Here is a 21,615-nt window from a genome sequence, read left to right on the forward strand (position 1 = left end):
TAGGAACAGTTTCTTCCCTCAAGCAATCCATCTGATGAACACTTAACATACACGGAACACACACAACTATTCTTACTTTATTTACTTAAAACACATACTATTTATATTTCAATTGCATATTTCACACTTGTACATGTGTACATACAAATTGTCTGTATTGTATATTTCAATTGCACATTTCACACTTGTACATTTGTACATACAAATTTGTTTATATTTGTCTATACTGTGGAGCTTCTGTCACTAAAACAAATGCCTCGCCTGTGAAAACAAACCTGGGAATAAAACTCTGAAATTGTTCATGTCATCTGATAAGGCTTCATACCTCTGTGTTTTGTTCTCAGTCATGTGGATCACTCTGTTGAATAGATTCATACCAGTGGTTTAGGCAGACAATGGGCCTTGGTTGTGAGTGTGGGATGTAAACACAGCAACACATGGAGGTTCCCATACACGTACACCTGCTTAGACATAAAGGGACCTCAAATACTGGAGGCTTGTCAGAGGGCTCTGTGCTTTAACCTGTCAGGGATACATCTATAGGGAAAATGTCCCACACAAATCCTGTTCCTGCCATTCAAATCGTGTCTTGTTCAACCTACACTATAAATCCCGAATAGGGAAAAGGGTGATTGTTATTAACCTATTTTGTTTCGCCAAGTTAAAACTTAAGTAGCGTTGCGCATGCGCACGGTGCTCGTCTTAATAAGTTCTCTTCTCGTAATACTCGCGCACTACATATGACAGGAAATAATGGCTTATAGGCCCTGTGTAGTGCACTACATGTCTAGTGGTTTGGTATTTAGGACACGACCCGTGTGGTACAGTCAGCCACATGACTGTTTTTTTTTCTTTCTGGTGCGTTTAGGAGACAGGCAGCTTGGGCATGAGACAAAAACAAGCGGGACTTGTGTGTGTGTTTATCCGAGCAAAGCTTTAGAGCAATAAGACAGAAACTAATGACTAAAAACGTCTATAGGCGGAGCTTAAAGTCTAGAATTACTTGCATTCTGATTCGTAAGCGTGTGTTAGAGTCTCAGAGCGTTAATTCTAGGTGAATACACTTGCCTTGTGTCTTGGCCCGGTGTGTTTTGATTTACATTAGTCACTCGACTGGAAATATGAAACCTCACACCCGACCACACCATCTGCCTTCTGGACTCACTCTCCTGCTGCTGGGTACCGTATATTATATCCTTATTTACAGATACAACAGCAATAATATCTCTCTTAATACTACTAATAAAGCAGAATATTACTTATAACTATTATTACATTTATATCATTTGGCAGACGCCTTTACTCAGAGTGACTTACATTAACTCGTTTTTTTATTTATACAACTGATTAATTGAGGGTTAAAGGCCTTGTTCAGGGTCCCAGCGGTTGCACTTTAGAGGATTCGATCTCACAACCTTCTGATTCTGAACCTTCTACTACGTATTAATGTGATAAAAGCTATATTCTCTCATCCCTTAGCTGTTGCCATTGTTTCAGGCATTTTCTATTTATACTTTATTTCTATGTGCCTTAAAAGAAACTCTTCTTTAGTATTTATCACCATAAATTAAACTAACAAGTCCATTATTTGACTTAACTAATACATTAATTACGTTGTCTGTGTCCGTTGTCTATGGACATTGGCTTTGTGTGTTTTATGTATGTTAATGTACAGGAATTTATTTCAGTATGAACGTATTGTGTTGTTACAGCTGTAACAATATGCCCGAGTTTGTCCACGGACGTGTCGGCCACCACCACCACTTCTGCTCCGACTCCTTCACCTCCCGGCGTCCCTGAGGGAGGGTCCTACAACATCACCAACAACGGCACTGCATGCTTGTTAGCCCATATAGGGCTGCAGCTCAACATTACTTATACCTCTAGCTCGCAGGGCAAGGTATTCAAACTGTTTAAACCTTGACTGACACACAACAGTGTAAAAGCTCAAATTTAATCTAATTAGACAATCTTTTTTTTTTTTGCTTTAAAACACACAAGGAAAGCAAAAACATTTACATTTCTGGCATTTAGCAGGCACACTTATCCAGAGTGACAATTTATTTTAATTTATACAACTGAGCAATTGAGGGTTAAGGGCTTTGCTCAGGGGCAGCTTGATGGACCCGTGATTTAAACTCATGACCTTCTGGTCAGTAGTCCAGCACCTTAACTACTAGACTACCACGTCCCCCCAAACACACAGGTGAAGCAGGTGCAGTCTACTTGCCTTCTTTTTATTTCTATTTTAGTGTGGATAACTATGTTGTGTAATCACACTGACTGGCTGACACAAAAATTGACTGTACGATGGGAAGATTAGCAACAATGCTGTTTTTCTGGTTTTATTTGCTGTTCTTTAGTTCAGTTTATGTTTTTATGAAATGTCAGGAATTTGTTGGCTTTGTGAATAGGCACTTACTCTGAATAACCGATATATGATTTTCCACATTTTGTATGTTATGTACCCAGTGTGTTAATTGTGATATACTCCAAATCCTCTTGTTCCTGAAGGCTGTCCAGGATATCATAAACCTGCAACCAAATTTGACCACTACCTCTGGATCTTGTGAGGCAGACACTTCAACGCTCATACTGAAGGAAGAGAACACAAGCCTGACTTTCCAGTTCTTCTTGGTCAGTTAATTCCCCAACTCTTTTTCTCTTCATTAGCTACCTCACATCCTTCTTTGTCAGCTACTTCTTATCCTTCACTCAGTAAATTGGCATTTCAAATGGTGCATGTTTCCCCCCAGAATTCTACAACTAAGAAGTATCACCTTGGTGGACTGGAACTGTCAATCACCTTGCCAGACATGGCTAGTAAGTTATTATTAGACGACTTAATATATTTTGGTTTATTTTAGATTGAATCATTTAGATGTTTTGTTCTTCCTTTCCTCTTAGAGCCCTTGACTGTCCGTAACAGTAGTCTAGGCTACCTTCGGGGAACTTTGGGCTACTCTTATATGTGCCACCAAGAGCTGATCTTGACCGTTGGGCAGAATTTCTCCCTGAACACGTTCCATCTACAGGTGCAGCCTTTTGGTGTCAGCGGAAATGAGTTTGGAGCAGGTACTCTTATTGTTATTTTTTAGCTCCATTTTGTGCTTATTTATACATTAACACTTTGTGTGTGCCTTTTAAATTCTTTTTTTACTTCTTCCTACTCAGCTGAAGATTGTGATGTGGATAAAGATGACATGCTGGTCCCTATTGCTGTGGGGGCTGCTCTTGCAGGCCTTGTGTTAGTTGTGCTCTTGGCCTACCTGATTGGCAGGAAGAGAAGCCATGCTGGCTACCAGACGATTTAAACCTGCTCACGCAAGCTTTTCAGCCAGAATATGCAGCCACTGCTGATCAATTGATCCCGTTACAATAAAGCCCTGCTTCTGCCCTCCCCTCTCCTGCCCTCTCCTCTGCTATTCTCATACTGCCATTATGCCCATTGGCCGACGTGATCCTATAACTGCTGGACATTATGTTGTATAGTAATGGAAAATAATTTAAGAATATTTAATCTTATGCCAATCTGGGCATTCCTTTTGGACTGGGTGATACAAAGGCCTAGATTTCATATAAAGCACAGGCTAGCGCTAAAACTGACAGGAATTTCCCTTCATGGTGTGTATAACGAAAGGCTAGAGTTAATTGAAACTGCACCCCAGTGAGGGCCTAAAGTTTACAAGTAGGAGCATTATGTAGGTAAAATATCTGCTATAAATATGTTTTTCATCACCTATAAAAGGTAAACATTATTCAGGATGGTAAGGAAGTGGTGTTGCTGAATTCAAAGTAGTGAAAAAAAGCCAGACACAACTGGTAAATTTGCCTTGTATTTGGTCTATGAGCTTGTTTGCTTTTTTTAAAAGGTGTTGTAACAGTGTGAAAGAGCACAGATAGCCTTGAGTAATTCATACCATATCCCCAGTGAGAAGCTGAAGTGAGAGTTGCCTTTCTATACAGTTGATAACAAAGCTACATTCGCTGCATTGAAACCTTTCTCAGTACCTCTCAGACTCCATCATCCTCCACATAACGGTGCAAGATGAAAGTGGAGTATTTTTTTTCCCAAACTCATTATTTATAAAACTTACAAGAAAAAAGTTCATCTGCAACAAGTTTCTAATGATCACAACACATAGCTAATGTGATTAGCAAACTAAACCATTTAGTGTTAAACATCAAGACTGCTTCCCTCATACAGCATGCTTTGGAATGCAAGAAATCAGTGGCCACTCAACTGATAAATGAGCATTTATTATATATTAATATTGCACCAAGTCCCACTCACAGTATGAAAACATGTTTCCTACGGTGAATGTGACTTTTTGATATGATCTGTGTGAACATTATTCTTCATGGGAGTCTATGCTGCATTTAATGCTTGAGAGCGAGTGAGTGAACGAGCGAGTGTCGATATAATGAACTCTTACATACAGTGCACTGATCATATGAATATGTTGTCTGCTCCTGTTGATGTGTTTCTGGTGTTTCTATGTGCAACTTGGCCTTAGTGTGAAATACTTTGGAATAATATGTTTTGAATGAGGAGGATTTGTTGCAATCCATATGTATCAGGTGTTGTATAACAGTAGCAAATATGTACATTTATAATGCAATGACAAATAAAAGGGAAAAAACATGGTTGGTGTAATTACATTTCTTTATCCTATACAGTGTGTACACTGAAATGAACTTAATGGTCAATAATCCAAACAAAAAAACTCAATATTTAAGCAGGACTCAATATAGGTATTTACAAATTGAAAATGTAAGTTGTGTTTGCATAAGTATTCACCCATGTTTCTGTGAAAGTCCCAAAAGCTGAACATCCTTCATAATAAATCCATTATTAAAAACTGTAAGAATAGAATGGAAATAGTACACAGGACCTTCCACAAAGCTGGGTTGTGAGGTGACATTTTTCAAGAAACTCTGCTGGAGACTAAAAAAAAAAAAGGAATAATGTTCTCTTGACCTAAAATCAATTGCATTGAGCACAAATGAAACATTTAGTGGAAAAAGAACACTGCTCATTATGCTGAGAACAGTATTCACATATGGAGCTGTGGTGGTGCTGGTGGTAGCATCATGATGACTGTTAAGACTTTTCTGACTAATGCCCTCCCTCGATCACTTACGTTTGCTGTGATTTGTGCTCTGTAGTGTGGTCAATCTTTGGAATATTTTTCTAACTATATATATTTTATTTTCTAGACCATAGTCATTTTTTGATAGCAGGTTAGTCTTGATGCTGTTTGTTTTGATTTGCTCTCTGACAGATTCGGGGGGCATCCAGGAACAGGTTTATTTATATTGTGAGGATGTGACCTTTTTATCGTGTGTAGGCAGGCATTTTTCAACTAATAGTGTGACGTTTCACCAGAAACAAAACTCGGGGGTTTCACAACAATAAGGCTTCAGATGTGTGAGTGTTTAGACAATCACAAATAAAAATAGTAAACATATATATTGTATACATACAAATTTGTATTTGTAAATAATTTGCAAACTATATATTCCTCTTCAGTATGCTATCATATAATTCAGGACATATAATCCTAAGCAAGTCAATACTTACTGTATATAATAGGGATACCTACATAAGCCACTGGGATATAAAGGTATAAAATCACAGTGGTAATAATTGTTCATTGCACAAAGTTCAATGTTCATTCTCATTCTCACATAACCTTTTAAACCAAACATATCATTTTAAAAAGAAGAAGAAGGAAAAAAGTTTAATGACCTGTGAGAATTCTCATGTTGAATTCTGTCCAATGTTCTATCTACATTCACATTGTTACTATGAATAGAGAATACTGTGATTGCCTCTATCATGCAGAATCCTGTGCTTGCATGCGCTCTCGACATATTTCTCTGAGTTTAGTGACTGTTGCCATGGACAGACTCCCAGGCTCCGTAAAGATATTCTGAAGTGAGAAAATTTCAGATTTATCAACAAGTATATATGCTTTGACTGTGACTTTTTAATGTACAGCCAAGGAGAAGATGGCTTGTATTATTTAGAGGTTTAAACATGCTATCAATTTAAATGTTACACATTTTTTAAGGAAGATTTTGGTTAATACCTGCATAAATGCATGACAGTTCTCCACAAATTCCCCGTGTGTCATCTGTTTGAAACCATGACAGATGTCTAAAACATTTTGCGCCTTCAGGATTAGTTTCTGATTATGACTAATCAGTGTGAGGGCCACACGGAATAGGATCTTAGAGCCTTCGTAGAACAGGGAATCCCATATTCTGAGCACTGTCTGGCAAGATATACCACAAGATATGTCCACATGTATTTAGATTCATTTTACAAATAGAGTCTCTTTCAATATTGAAAGTTCAATGTATAGCTATGGATCTTTCCTCACCTCCATGGGAAGGACATCAATGTAAAGGCAAATAAACCACTTTGAGACCACCAGGCCCCACGTCACATTGTGGCGAGCCATGACTTGCCACACTGCAGGCATCTTAGTCTTCACAAGCTCTCCAAGAACCTCCTGGTCTGTCTTTAGACCCAGCATGGCCGGTGTATAGTAATCTGAGTTACAGATGAGAGTATTGCATTTGTGTCTAATCATAGAGGAATATGTGCAATTACCACTGACAAAAATATCTAAAGACATTTTCCTGTACTGAGAAAATAAAAGAAAACCCATTGACTAGAATTGAAATATTTGAAATAGTAGTATTGAAAACCCATTGACTAGTATTGAAATGTTTATTTCATTCAGACAACAAACATAAATACAAGGAGAGCTGACCTGATGGGAGTAGATGAGGGATGTCAGCACTCATCCTCTGACTGTTCTTTTCAAGAAAACTGAGGTTTACTGACCGTCCTCCATATAACCATGGTTACATGTTGAACCGTCTAAATTGCTAATTCTTTATTCATTTTTCATTTCAGACTGCCAGACCAGTTTCCTTTAGAGCTAGTGGAATGTGGTAGCTCAGTGGTTAAGATGTTAATTGCTCTAGATAAGGGTGTCTGCCAAATGCTGTAACTGTAGTGCACCAGCACTAAATTCATCACAATAATTCTCAAATATTTCCTAGCCAGAGACCCCTTTGACTATAAATTTCAAGAATCTCTCAGGAAGTTTTCAAGGACAGGACAAAATAAGTCTATTTGAGAAGCACTGCTGGGAGTACCTCACCAGACTAAAACATACAGAACTCAAGTGCTTGATAGTGTTGATACTTTATTGAAAATGACAGTTCCTCAAAGTGTTTATACTTTTCTGGCTTTCAATGAAAAGGAAAATAATGTCCCGAGACTGTTCTCTGCTGATTATAAAATATGTTGTGGGCCATGTCACCACTTCACATACATCTGCATGTGACTCTCCTATTTGTGCTTCCAAGAAATTAGCCATGGAGCATGTTCATTCATTCATTTTCTACCGCTTATCCGAACTACTCGGGTCACGGGGAGCCTGTGCCTATCTCAGGCGTCATCAAGCATCAAGGCAGGACAGAGTGCCAATCCATCACAGGGCACACACACACTCTCATTCACTCACACACTAGGGGCAATTTTTCCAGAGATGGCAATCAACCTACCATGCATGTCTTTGGACTGGGGGAGGAAACCGGAGTACCCTGAGGAAACCCCCGAGGCACAGGGAGAAAAAACAGACTCCACACACACAAGGCGGAGGCGCGAATCGAACCCCCAACCCTGGAGGTGTGAGGCAAACGTGCTAACCACTAAGCCACCATGCCCATGGAGCATGTTGATGGCCTTTAATACAGAAAGGCATCTCTTCATTTGTGCTCTTCTATGCCCCTGAAATCAATTTCTTTAACTATTGGGAAAACTAGACTTTAGACAGCCAAACCCCTTTACGGTTTTAAATAAACAGTTCATCAGTGGTTCACCAGCTAGTAGACAGTTCCATATAGCATTTGAGAGAACTGGATTAAGGGCAAGTCTCATCTTGCCTGTCCCCAATCATGTCACCAATAACTTATCATGTATGATTGCTGGATTCTGCTATAGTATGACATGTTCAAACTCTGGTCCCCAATACTGACGCTGAATACTCACCAATAACATCTGTGATTCACCGATTCATGTAGACATAGTGATAGTTAGCAAAGAATCTAATCTAGGTTTAAATGGTAAATTTCACAGATTATGTGGGATCAAGTGCTGAATCATCAATTTTGCATGGAAATTGGGGACATTAAAAAAAAAACTTGTTTGGGAATTCATTCATCTCTCATAACCACTTTATAGTGGTGAAGCTTACACTCGACCAGGACCTAACCATTGGTGCAAGAGTGGACTACACCCTGGATGGAGCACACATTTACAAACATGTACACACATCTACATATAATATACAGTAGCCAGTCCATCTCCCGGCATGTTTTTGGAAGAACAGATGAAATCCATGCCACACAGAAGAGCACATAAGGAACTCTTCACAACACATGAGCGGGAGCAAGCACAAACAGAAGTATCTGACATGCTGGAAATACTAGTAAGTCCATGGGCCAGACCTTGATCTGGATGGTGAGGAACATGTTGGAACTGGTCTGTTACCCTGGTCTGTTTGGACAGAATGGAACTATTAGAACACTGGTTGTTTTGTCTGTCTATGTTACAGTGTCTTACATACAACCAGTCATGTCAATTTGACCAGTTATGAGCTGAAGCTTGTGCTGCTACAAGCTATCACAAACAATACTGTAGGCCACGTGTCTGTTTTAAGAACAGCACTCAGCTTCAGTGAGAATAGTAAAGTCAAACACTAATATTATCTTTACTCAGTGTGTGTCAACACACACTTCTTTGACAGTGCAAAGTTAACATTAACATTAAGGTAGAGTGCTTATTGAATCCATTTCCTCATTTCCTTGGCAAGACAAGTATGGTGTAGAGGGGACACAATATATGCTATCCATAAGTTGTTATGGTTAAGAGTCAATCGTTTTGCTATTACTACTGAGCAAGGAATCAAGGCAATGAGAATACTCCTTTGGCTCAGAAGGAAACTGACCTGGAGGTTCTAAGTATGGTTTACCTCAAATTTATTTTAGAAGTCTAAATGTCGTCATTCTGTGTTACCAAGTAACACAAAATTGGTTCAGTCTCCACCTGAAGATATGTCACAAAATGCCAACTGTTTTTTTTTTTATGTATTGTTCCAATGTCTTAAGCTATAAGTAAACATAAAGCTATAAAAAAATGTTATTTATAAGTAAAGCTATAAATAACAGTTATGAACCAACATGAGATCAATCACTCCTCCAATCAGTAGTTACTATAATTAGGTTGCTAATTATTCCAGATCAGAACAAACATTGCCAAAACTTTATATATTAATTTCTGTGCAATAAGAGATCATTTTGAAACCTATAATATATTTTGAAATTACCACCTTGCAAAAAACCCACTCACAGCAAGGAAGAGAGTTTTCTCCTTGTTCTTCACTGCTGCTTTTACCAATGCCACAAAAAAAAAAAGAGAGAAAAATGTAATAAAATCTAAAAGGTGTAATGCTTGATGAAAACCTAATTCAAGTTATATGAATGTTTTCTAAACTTCTCTTTGCTTCAAAAGTGAGTATTGGGTAGAAATGTCTAAAATTTTATGTGTTCTTTTAACATTTCCTTTGTTGGTTTAAGGGATAAAAACAGTGACTAACCTGGTAAGATTCTTCCCAGCAAAGCATCCATTAACCAGAAGGACTTTTCTTCATCTGTTGTTATGATAAGGAGGTATCCTGCGATAAAGTTCATTCCCTTGAAAACAGGAAAAAACATTGAATTGACTCTATAAACATTTGCCGTACAGCAAGTTTAGCCAAATTATTGACTGAGCAAATACTATTAAAGTTGTCAGCTATCTGACTAGATGATACTATTAAGTATAATGTAAATACTTTCTTAAATGCAGCTAAATAAGCAAAACAGGAATAAGGAAGACCAGTCCTGTGGTAATAAACCTAACAATACATTAGCGTAATAGTATAGTACCTGACAGTATCCAACATCCTTGTTGTGGTGTCCGTATGCCAAAAGAACATTGTACAGAGCATTCAGTAAACAATGCTGGGAGGATTCGTGGAACTGAATGTTGTCTGGGAAAGTTCGATGTAAGTCTGTCAGGTGACATGACCATGTCAGTGCTGGCATCAAATAAAATGACTCTGACTACAACAAATGTTGCACATCTGGAAAAATAAAAGAAGGGACTGACCAGTGCGTATTGCCTCTTCTAGCTTGGGGTCATGGTGAGCCTTCAGGAGAGAGTTGTAATGACCACAGTTCATCTGCAATTGCTGCTGAGCTCCACTGGCAGCCATCCAGATCAGAGTACGGTGTTCACTGGGGACACCTTTCCTCACATACCTCTTAACTGCCAATAATAAACATCCAGTGACTCAGTAATAAGAGACAATGTGTATATGGGGTATATAAATTTAAATTTTGTGACAGTACAATAGTGGTCAGTGTGGGGATGTGCCAAGCCCACCTTTCAGATTCTTATCCACTTTAGTGTTCTCTTTTAAAAGCCTTGACCACTTTTCTGATCTTCTTGCAAGCACTGGGAAATACTCAGACATCATTTCCTCATAGGCTTCATAGTTAAAATCCTCAGCATACTGAAATCCATACTTGTCTACGCTACAAATAAGAAAAATCAGGGGTACCATGTATTATTTAATCAAACCTTGAAAAGAAAAACGTGTGAATTTTTTTTAGCATCTTAATTTCTTTTATATATTCCAAAACTGAAGTAGAAATAAGAAAGAGAAATACAAAGGAGGAAGGATTGTTACAAAAAGAGAAGTAGTGCAAAAAGGGGAAACAGATAAAGAAAAATTATCACACAAAAAAAAAATATTCATAATTAATCAAGTGCACCCATCACCCACAATTACGACTTAACTTTCCTTTAATAAGTGTACAGCAAATGCACCCAAAGTAAATTTGTACATTTCATTTTGTGCAATAGAATAAATAACCACTTAACCATACAGTTTGCTGGAAAAACAACAACGGGACGTCCAGAAAATTATAATGAACAACTTAGATATCATTGCTACCTATGATCACCTGGCACATATAATACTGGCACAGTCATACTGACTCTTACCGATGGAGAGACTCTAGTAAAATGTCAAGTAAAGCATTCAAATAAAATAAAATACAAAATCTACCTCGAGTTTCCGCTGGATGTGAGACCTTCAGTAGATTTAGAATCCATAGGGAGATTCATCTCTGTTCACTATAAACAAACTTCACTTTGCAAACGCTCGCGCACATGACAGGTAATAAACCTTTACCTGTAGATGTCTGGTATATAATCCCACTAACCACGCCCATTATGCAAATGAACACATCACCGTGATATAACACCTACAGTGTATCTCACACTGGACGTAATGTACGTAATGTAGAAACATAAGGCAGTAATAAACATGTATGGAGAACCATATTTGATTCAGCACACATATTATGTATGTATGATTAGTAAAGACACGTTGTTTTGTTTGTCTTAAGCGCCTAAATCAGGTGTATAATAAGTTTCAACACGTTTATTTTCACTGAAACCAGTATTTCAGTATCATAATAGCTTTAAAGCACATTTTACGGTACATCACTTACTAGAGGATGTTTTATTTTAATGTGAAAGCGCAATAACAGAAAAGACAGATTTTTGCCGGTAGATGGAGCTGTTAACTCATTAAACCTTAAGCAAATTCCCAGCCAATCATCGAGGAGACAATGACGTATGCGGAAGTAGCTCGTGTTTTCTGTTAGCTTAGCGTACAAGACCTCGAATACAATGAGACTTTTATATCCTTATTTAATTATTATTCCTTAAACATACAAAACGCCGGTATATTTTTTAGAAACTATAGGACTTTTATAACTTTGTAGAGAGCTGTTGAATGCGGTTTTATTGTGTTTAGCTCTCTATCATCTTGAGGATGGAGCTGTCAACGGGTGTGTTTTTAAAACCTCTTAAATATATCAAACCTAATTTCAGTGAGATTTCTATGTTGTCTTTTTTTCTGTCTGCTCTTCTGTGTCGCAGAAAGTGTACATTAGATAATACCTGCTGGTTATAATACAAATGTTTATAAAGTTTATTACTATTGTGCTGTAGTTTAGCTTTATATTTCATGTATTTAACACAGTGACTGTCGTTACCCTTTGTGTCAGGTGCTCTTTGCCTGATGGCATGTTCATTCACATTATTATTATTATTGTTATTATTATTTCTTTCCAGACCTGGCTGTAGTTGAGAACATTGGGAAATTGCCATCAGAAATGTTTGAAGGAACTGTAAGTATATTATGTGTGTTTTTTGCTCATTTTATATACAGTAACAAGTCAGATTTATTTATCGTGTAATCATGTACTGTATGGTGAAAAGAACACCTGAAATCATAACCAGATGGAGTTTGGAACGTCCCATTCCAAAACCATGGGAATGAATATGGAGATGATTTCCACTCTTTTTTCATTTGTGGAGGCTTTCCACTAGTCCCAGAACTAGTTGACATGATGCACTTTATGTGGCTAGGACAACTTAGTTTAAGTCCTTAGATCTGTGCTGTTTCATGTAGCTCAGTGTTATTTTATATAGCAACATGGTCCTGGATAAACATTGTTTTATTTTACTATGTACTGTGTCACCTATATATGGTTAACAATAAAAGCTTCTTGATTTGACTTGTCTTGAGATTTTGGAGTGTGGCTGTGGGAATTTGTGATATTCTGCCACAAGATCATTCATGAGATCAGACTCTGATTTTGGGCTAGAATGCCATGTGAGCTGTCTGAGTTTTGTTTATCCCGGAGGTGTTCAGTATGAGTTCAGGGCTTTGTGCAAGAAACTTGGATTCTTCCACACCAACATGATCCGCATTCATGAAGCTTGCTGTATGCACAGGGGCATTGTCATGCTGGAACAAGGCAAAGTTTGTTCTGGTGAAGGGAAATTGTAATGATACACCATACAAAGACATGAACTTCCATATTTTATGGCAATAGTTAGTGGAAGGCTTGCATGTCAGAATGATGGTCAGGTTCAACATATCTTTGGCCATATATTGTATATTTATTTAACCTAAAAACTACAATTCTGACTTCAATTTTATTGTTCCAGTGTCATGAGATTCTGCTACATCTTGAAGGACATAGTAGTGCAGTAGATGTGGTTGAAAACTACCAGGTACGTTGGGCACCACTGGTACATTTTGCACTGTTTTGCACCAGTGAACTTGTTTCCCCATATTTACTGTTAATATCTGCTTATTGAACAGAAATTTCAAAGAGCTGGGATAAACGTTGACTGGAAAGCTGTTCAGGATATCATTAGACTGTTGTCATTTACATTTAGGTAAAGTATAGATAAAGCTGTAGTCTTTATTATATGTATGCCATCAACTACATTCAAAAACACGAGGAGTTAGAAATGTTAGGCCAAAAATTCATACAGTACAAAAATTAACCTGCTCATGAATTTGCCAGTAAGTAGACCATAGTCTTTGGGTACTTGAAATTTGAGTGAGAGAGAATTAATATATATATATATATATATATATATATATATATATATATATATATATATATATATATATATATATATATATATATTAAACACAACCAAGAGTCTTCTAGCATATACCTGGAAATATAAAGATTCCTGATACTGTTAAGCATATATAGCATATATGTTTGCTAATCTTTTTGTGCTTGGAATTTGTTGTAGATCAGCTGCGAAGACTAAGCTCACTGCTGATGGTCTGGTCAATAAATTAGTAGAGTCTTGTTCTAAATGGTCCAAATCAGCTTTACAGGTCATGCACCAGCTGTGGACTGAACATGGCTCTCTTGTACAAGCGTACCAGGAGGTGCAAGCTGTGGTCAGCATTGGAAAGGTATGTTTCTTCTTAAATCACATAATAATACATACAATCTTCCCTATATCTGGGGTCTCAAATTATATCCAGGCCACATTAGGATTTTGTGAGTCCTTGAAGCACCTAGTGTAATTAATTTCACTTAATAAGGTTTTTAAAACCATATAACCTTTCACTTCTAGGGAGACAAAGGCTTGCAATGATTATTCAGTTATATAAAAGATTATGTAATAATGTTCATTATTATACCCTTGGAATACCTAATGTATCATTTTAAGGAAGAGATTTATGAAGAACTTTTGCTAAGAACATACATATTCTTAGTCTCTTGTCTTTCTAGTGTTTGCACTCCTTCAGTTTCTTTTTTCCCCCCACATTTTGTAGCTGGTGGATATCCAGTGGAAGCTGGGGATGGCTGTGAGCTCTGACACATGTCGCTCGCTTAACTCCCCTCATATCTCTGTCCTGATGAAAATTGCAGACACATCTGGAGAAATTTCCTACAAGTCCTTTGAGATGACAGTTCTTCAGTTCCAGGTATGCTAAAATTAATTTCATTATCTAACAGCATTCAATTAATGTAAGCAGACAAAAGTCATTTATATCTGTCTTCTTTTTCATTCTTTATTTTATTTTTTAAACAGAACTTCTACAGACAGTTCAAAGAAATTGCTTCTGTTTTGGAAACAGTGTAAGAGTTCAGCTCCAGATATTTACCAGTCCTATTCCGGTCTGAAGCCTTTCAGTATTTTCTGACTGTTTACATTTAAACTCTTTATATATGAGTATGTGTGCTGTTCATTTGAACCCATAGTGGGGTATTTAACTGTGCTGTATTTGCCTTGAAAATAATTTCATTTTAAATGTGCTTTATAAAATAATTTGCTGTAAACAATGAATAAAGTCAAAATAAAGATCTTTGATTGCATTCGTAATAGTTAATTATACTTTAAAAGCCAGTAGAGGCTTTTCCCAGCTTCAAATGGAAATGAAAACATAGAAGCTGATTTGATATACAATTTATAGTTAAAATTAAAATATAAACCAATAGGTGTAATTCCGCTGTGCACTGGCATTCTTTGAACTAAATGATTTTATCTTCACTGTTACTTGATGGCACCCTGATGCACCCGATCATCTTATCGTCTTATTTTCTGAATCCAGCAGTCAAGAGTTACAAATATATCAGCTCTTTTGATATTAGTTTCACTGTAGTTGTGGAATAAGACATTAAAACCCAAATAATAATTTGTTGTGTTTATAATTTGATGACGTTCTACCCGAGAGTGTACCTGCAGTGTGGGAAGCCACAGGGTGGTTTTGACAGGGTTACATGTCTTGCATATTTTATCTATTTGTGGGAGTAAGAGAGCTTGCATCCATGGCATCTTGTTACAAGCAGGACACCAGCAGCATTCTGAGCTAAGTATGCCTTCTATGCTCAAGTCATTTTCTATGAATTATATGCTTTTGAACATTAAATATTCTGGATAAAAAGAACTCCTACTTGTCAATGTACATTTCATTCTAATGTATATTTCCTATATTAAGCAATTACACTCAACAAGCTCAGTGCAAAATAAATATTAACATTTTCTACCATGACCCTGTTTTCTATTTGACTGATTGTGTTGTCCATGACAACGTGCTTTTCATTTCAGCTGCTAGTGACAGCATAACAATAGAACAGTGTAAATTAATAGATAACTAGTTATCTCCTGTCACAGCACCTATTCAGCTCCATTCACTTAATATTCGTTTAATTTTTCTAGTGATCATCCATCATTTAAATGATAATGCACTATTTTGCATCCTTTTACAGAATGTTTTTTAAAGAGCATAATATTTTCTATTATTTATCTTGGTTCATATGTATTACTTGCCTGACCACCAGTGAGTCATTCAGGCTTTCAGCTCAGTAACTACTTAATCCTGGTCAAGGTAAATGTGGATTTGACATGACATGAGTTGGATTTATATCCTAGAGGGGATCCTGACTCCATGCCTACAAACATAAACTGCACAAAAGGAAAAAGACAAAAAGTCCACTTTCTGGCATGTTTTTCGGGGAAACGTGCAAGACAAGGATAAATCATGCAGAACTGTGGACAGATTGTAACCCAAGCTCATGATTGAACTGGGAACCTCAGCACTGTGAGGTGGCAACTACCCACTGCACCACCATGACACTTCTGTGAAAGATAAATATATTAAGTTGAATGGACATTCTTAGCACTTTATGAAGTGTGTAAATTGTTCATATTTGAAAACGTGCATGCACTGATACCACTATTAGTTAGATTTTTAATGAGAGAGATCAAAAACAAAAATTGGAAAGACTTCAGCTTAATAACAGTTGTGAATTAATTTTAAACCTCTTATTTGTATTGTTTATTGCTTTTTTGGGAAGTGGGAGTGGGGGATGTGAATGGAAACCACTGAATGGAAAAACAACTAACACCTACAAAATTCATATATATATATATATATATATATATATATATATATATATATTACACACACACTTTATACCAAACTAAAATAACACTACGGTAAGATACAATAATATGATAGAATAAAAATTGTGTCACCTGTGGTTGGATCCTTCGTTTGTCAGCTTGAAGCTGTTTTAAATACAGTCCAGCTGTGGGAATCAGGAAATGTCTTGTTAATTCTCACTTGCACAGGCAGCTTGTACAAAAGAAGGCTTGAAATGAGAGGAAAGCAGAGATCTGGCTTGATGAAGTAGGATAACTGAGGAGGAGGATAACTGAGGAGTACCACCACCTACAGTATATTGACAAGGGCTTTACACATATCTGCTTATATAGGATTAATAATATATCTGGAACAAAGTGCTCTATAGATTTAGAAGAGAGACAGTAGTTTTTCATGGTTAAAAACAAGTGCTTACTCCATGCAAATTATATTCAACTAAAGTATGGGCAGCTTTTCTTCTGATTAGATTAATATTAGTATCAAAACCTAAATCTAGTGTTATTTAATATTTTAGCTGTTATGATAAATATATAAGTATATAAGAATATAAATACATAAGCAATATAAGTATATACTTATCTAGATAATCTCTCTCTCTCTCTCTCTCTCTCTCTCTCTCTCTCTCTCTCTCTCTCTCTCTCTCTCTCTCTCACACACACACACACACACACACAGTATATACTTAGAATTTTTTGCTGGGGTTTAAAAAGCTTACATAAAAAAGCATGAGATATATTGAAAATGAAAATAAATCAATTATTTTTTGGCATAAGAAAATATCCTGTTCTGCCCAAATTTGAAAGATATTAGCAAGTTGAATATTTGAAACGAGAACAATGGAGTGAAAAACATACTGGAGGTTATGAATGAAAAATTAATGTAGTGCACTTGTTTAGCAGTGTTGTTGTGTTTATATTTACGTGATTAATTTAAAATCTCTATTCTGATAGGCTGTCCTGTTTGGTCGTGACTCCGCCCCAGACTACCCCAGTTTATGGCCACGCCCCTTACTACACGTCATTTCCCTTTGTTTATAAGTTACAGTGTGTGGTAGCTAATAGTTAATAATTATTAGCTATATATTATATATACTACTAAAAGCAAACGAGGTTCCACACAACGTAACTTATAAACAAAGGCAAATGACGTGTAGTCAGGGGCGTGGCCATAAACTGGGGTAGATTGGGGGCGGAGTCATGACCAATCAGGGCAACGTATCAGAATAGAGATTTTAAATTAATTATGTTAAATATTCATTCATTCATCTTCTACCGCTTATCCGAACTTCTCGGGTCACGGGGAGCCTGTGCCTATCTCAGGCGTCATCGGGCATCGAGGCAGGATACACCCTGGACGGAGTGCCAACCCAGCACAGGACAATTTTCCAGAGATGCCAATCAACCTAGCATGCATGTGTTTGGACCGGTGGAGGAAACCGGAGTACCCGGAGGAAAAACACACACACACACACACACACACACACACACACACACACACACACACACACACACACACACACATTGCTAATATCTTTCAATGTGGGCAGAACAAAGGATATTTTCTTATGCCAAAAAAGATTAAATGATTGATTTATTTTCAATTTCAAAACAACTCATGCTTCTTTTATGTCAGCTTTTTAAACCCCAGCAAAAAAAAAAAAATATGTATATACTTTTATCTAGATAAATATATACTTATAATGCTTATATATTTATATTCTTATATACTTATATATTCATCATAACAGCTAAAATATTAAATAACACTAGATTTAGCTTTTGATCAGAAGAAGAAAGCTGCCCATACTTTAGTTTAATATAATTTGCATGGATTAAGCACTTGTTTTTAATCATGAAAAATCTATCTATCTATCTATCTATCTATCTATCTATCTATCTATCTATCTATCTATCTATCTATCTATCTATCTATCTATCTATAATATCAATATAAGGTCAACAGTATGTGATAACTGAGAATGTGCACATCTGTAGCCCTCAGACTTTTAAAACTGCATACTACTGTATTAAGTTGGACAAGAGTATGAGTGTGATTTGGGACATGGCCCTGTTTTAGAGCCCTGTACGAAGAGTACCGCCTGTTCCTCCATCAGAGCCACGCCTCCTGGGAGAACTGCAGCCTGGCAGATGAGGACGACGCTGCGTGCTGCTGTTCATAGCAGCGGAAAAATAAGAACCAAAACGACGCCCCAAACACTAAAGGATAACAAAATAAAGTAACGACTAGAACAGGAAAGTGTTTATAGTGTAATAGAGGACATGACAGCGCAGTGTGTCCGAGCTGTAGTTGTGTAACAGAAGCAGGAGGAGACATCTGTGTGTTGTGTTTACACACGCTTCAGTCGCCACGTTTCAGTGCGCGAACTTAACAGCTCGTTACTGCAGTTCTTCAGAATGGATGCGAGGAGTCTGGACAAAACCACAAACGACTTATTTCTTTAAGGGGGAAAAAAAAGTGCAACTCGTTTTCTCCAGCTCCATGCGGGACGCCTACTTTGGCCGTCGTCTTACATTTCACACACACTCCATGTGATTGGTTTCCCAGCTGAGGTCCAGCTTTAGAGTTTCTTTTTGTCCTCGTTGACTTGAGACGTGGAGATGGAGGGACCGGGGGACAAGGGGAAAGGGAAAGGGAAGGAGAGGAGCTTCTCGCTGTGGTATGTGGGCTACAGCGCGCTGGACCGGCGCACTACGCTGCCCATGCTGCCGTGGCTCGTGGCTGAGATCCGCAGGAAGAGTGAGTCCGGTCCGGTTCAGGCTCGGCTTGTTCAGCTGTCTCTGAGTCCTCCTGTAATCCGCTGCGTGCCTGCAAACAGCAGCACTTCGTCCGTGTTTATATTTGAGCACAAAGCGCAGTGTATTTCACGTTTCATCCACAATAGCCATGACCTCGCCTACTTCGCCTACCTCATCCGCAGCCAGCCGGACGACCCGGAGTGCGAAATGGCTTGCCATGTGTTCAGGGCGTGCGACCCAGACCAGGTACGTTCCCCAAACCTGTCAGAAGCTGTGCACATCTCATCTTATCTCATCTCATAGTCTGCCCATTACTCATTGCATGATCCTTTTTTTTTTTTTTTTTTTTTTTTAAATACAAAATTATAATAATCAGAGCTGACTTGCATTCATATCAAAATATGGCCGCTGGCACGTGCGAGTGTAACGTCGACATGAGGAAGATAAGCTCAAATCAGCCAGGAGGTCTTCTGATGCCTCCGTATCATCCACACGCACACGCGAGCGTCCACACGCACGCATACACACTTACTTGTACGTTGCAGTGGACCTATAGGCTTAGGGGTTCGAATAGTAAAGTTGTGCACAGTGTTTTAATAATAGTTGCCATTAATGCTATTATTAAAACTTTTTTTTTTAGTGTTCCAAAGCATTTTAAGTATTATAATGTGATGCTCGTCATGGACCTTTTAAATAAGTTTTATGCATGAAGAAGAAATGCATGTTTTGTGAATGCATTAAAGTCAGATGCACAGATTTTAAATGTTGAAAGTTTTACAATGCCATGACTTTGACTAGACTAGCTGTCTGAAAAACAAACTGTCAGTGGCACCATTTGTTGAGATAAACACTCAGATTTCTTCTTTCGAGCGGCTGTGTTTTTTTCTGGATATGAGCAGATATGAGTCCAGAGAAAGTAGTTATAGGCATGCATCCTATATTATGATCGCTTATGTCATCATCTGCACTATTTATTGTTAGTAGTCCATGATAAGATCATATGTAGACAAACTGTGGGTGTACACAGGGCATGCATCAGGCAAATTTCCAAACCATATGTCTGTCTTATTTGAAAAACTTGACTTTTGCCAAAAATCACTTGTGTGCCATTCATTGATTTCACACACACACACACACACACACACACACACACACACACACACACACACAGACACACACACAGACACACACAAAAAACATTTAAGAAAAATAGTGATCCTTACAGCTTTAACCGCAGAATATGTAACAAGTAATACAATATTAACTCTCATCATTTACACTATTAAAAATCTCAACGGATTATTTCTCAGGTCGAGTCATTTGAAAACATTTTTTCATCCCCATGATTTTGCTAGTTTAGTGTTTAGGGTGGTTATGTACACACAGAACCCTTGTCTTTGTATATCACTTGGTAGGTGAATTTGAGCCAGAAGGATCCATTCCTGGAAAAGAGTGTCAAGTTAGCACATGTAGCACTCAAGAACACCACACAAGCAACTCACGATTATGTCGTTATGCAAGAAAAACTGGCTGGATAACAGTGTGCCCATAAGGAATTTCCCTGTTCTTAGCTACTACTGGACATGTGACCATAGAAAAGCTGTCTCCTTTTTTAAACTCACCTGCAAAACCGTTTAAACATCAAGAGCACATCTACAGTTGAGACGGTTTAATTTAACACTGGTCTGAGGAAACCTGCTTTTTCTGATCCAATGAACTCCTATAGAAATCGTGAGCTCTCAAAAGCACAGAAACAAACTGGGAAGTAGCATCTCAGCTTTTGTTTGTTTATGCAATGTGAACAGATTGGAATGATCTGCTAAGCTGAAGGAGTAAGCAGTGCTTGGTAAACTACCTGGAAAGTTTCAAGTATGATAGCTGTGTTCTGTTCCTCCTTTTCTTAGTTCATTTATGATGAGGCAGAGGAAGTTCACCACTTGAGCAAACTCGGTAAACGTAAGTCTGATATGAAGAATGAAGCCTTAGATTTTATTTAGCAAATGATGATTGAGACTTTCCATCAGGTTTTTGTGAAATGCAGTTTTAACATAGCATATTTATGTGTGGTCTGCATGTAACATGGGAATTAAATGTAGATAGAAAGATTTCAAATCCAGAAGATGAAGAGTGGATCCGTGTTTGTTTTTGTCCAGTTTTTATGAATAGGTACATAGGGTTTCTTAGAGCTCTAATAATTTTGTATACATCGTTTCCTCAGAATATGGCACGATTGAGACCCATCTGCCATTAGGAATACCCAGTGAGCTGCACTAGTCAGCTCACTCATGGTACAATGGCAGCAACTACAACTTGCAATCAATGCACAGTCCCCAAATGCACAAATAAAGGTGGCAGTGTGTGTATGACCTGCTCCTACTGAAAAGCACAAGTATGCAACTGTTCCTACTTCAGGAAAGTTAGCTGTAATGTTTATACAGCTCACACAT

The 21,615-nt window shown here is 37.6% G+C and overlaps 4 protein-coding genes across 10 annotated transcripts in view; 3 read left to right on the forward strand and 1 right to left on the reverse strand.

Moving 5' to 3' along the window:
* Nucleotides 1-838: 838 nt before the first annotated feature.
* Nucleotides 839-4,645, forward strand: lamp1b (lysosomal associated membrane protein 1b). Its single transcript, XM_047814471.1, has 6 exons — nt 839-1,179; nt 1,713-1,900; nt 2,515-2,637; nt 2,757-2,823; nt 2,908-3,075; nt 3,175-4,645. The coding sequence occupies exons 1-6, from the start codon at nt 1,122-1,124 to the stop codon at nt 3,312-3,314; spliced, it is 744 nt and encodes a 247-aa protein (XP_047670427.1). The 5' UTR covers nt 839-1,121; the 3' UTR covers nt 3,315-4,645.
* grtp1b (growth hormone regulated TBC protein 1b) lies at nt 4,072-11,354 on the reverse strand. 2 transcript variants are annotated; one of them, XM_027165982.2, is made up of 8 exons: nt 11,199-11,354; nt 10,511-10,662; nt 10,235-10,393; nt 10,012-10,115; nt 9,681-9,777; nt 6,390-6,562; nt 6,096-6,281; nt 4,072-5,936 (listed from the first exon to the last, which is right to left on the reverse strand). In XM_027165982.2, exons 1-8 carry the CDS (start codon nt 11,255-11,257, stop codon nt 5,841-5,843), a joined length of 1,026 nt encoding a protein of 341 aa, XP_027021783.2. In that variant the 5' UTR covers nt 11,258-11,354; the 3' UTR covers nt 4,072-5,840. The 2 variants fall into 2 exon arrangements, with proteins under 2 accessions (XP_027021783.2, XP_027021782.2); XM_027165981.2 differs by having other exon boundaries at nt 10,012-10,136; nt 11,199-11,351.
* Nucleotides 11,355-11,754: 400 nt separating this feature from the next.
* commd6 (COMM domain containing 6) lies at nt 11,755-14,841 on the forward strand. Its single transcript, XM_027165987.2, has 7 exons — nt 11,755-11,988; nt 12,275-12,330; nt 13,157-13,222; nt 13,314-13,390; nt 13,763-13,931; nt 14,298-14,450; nt 14,558-14,841. Exons 1-7 carry the CDS (start codon nt 11,973-11,975, stop codon nt 14,606-14,608), a joined length of 588 nt encoding a protein of 195 aa, XP_027021788.1. The 5' UTR covers nt 11,755-11,972; the 3' UTR covers nt 14,609-14,841.
* A 3,683-nt stretch (nt 14,842-18,524) lies between these two features.
* The window catches only part of tbc1d4 (TBC1 domain family, member 4), a 28,138-nt gene continuing 25,047 nt past the window's right edge, over nt 18,525-21,615 (forward strand). For 4 of the 6 annotated variants that reach the window (XM_027166012.2, XM_047814790.1, XM_047814791.1 and 1 more), the window contains exon 1: nt 18,526-19,414. In XM_027166012.2, the coding sequence (XP_027021813.2) occupies nt 19,031-19,414 (384 nt within the window). In that variant the 5' untranslated portion in view covers nt 18,526-19,030. Of the gene's footprint in view, nt 19,415-21,615 lie in introns of all 6 variants that reach the window. The other 2 variants (XM_047814786.1, XM_047814787.1) reach the window with 1 other exon arrangement.

This window comes from Tachysurus fulvidraco, chromosome 6 (genome assembly GCF_022655615.1).
Source record: "Tachysurus fulvidraco isolate hzauxx_2018 chromosome 6, HZAU_PFXX_2.0, whole genome shotgun sequence".
In the NCBI taxonomy this organism is placed as follows: Eukaryota; Metazoa; Chordata; class Actinopteri; order Siluriformes; family Bagridae; genus Tachysurus; species Tachysurus fulvidraco.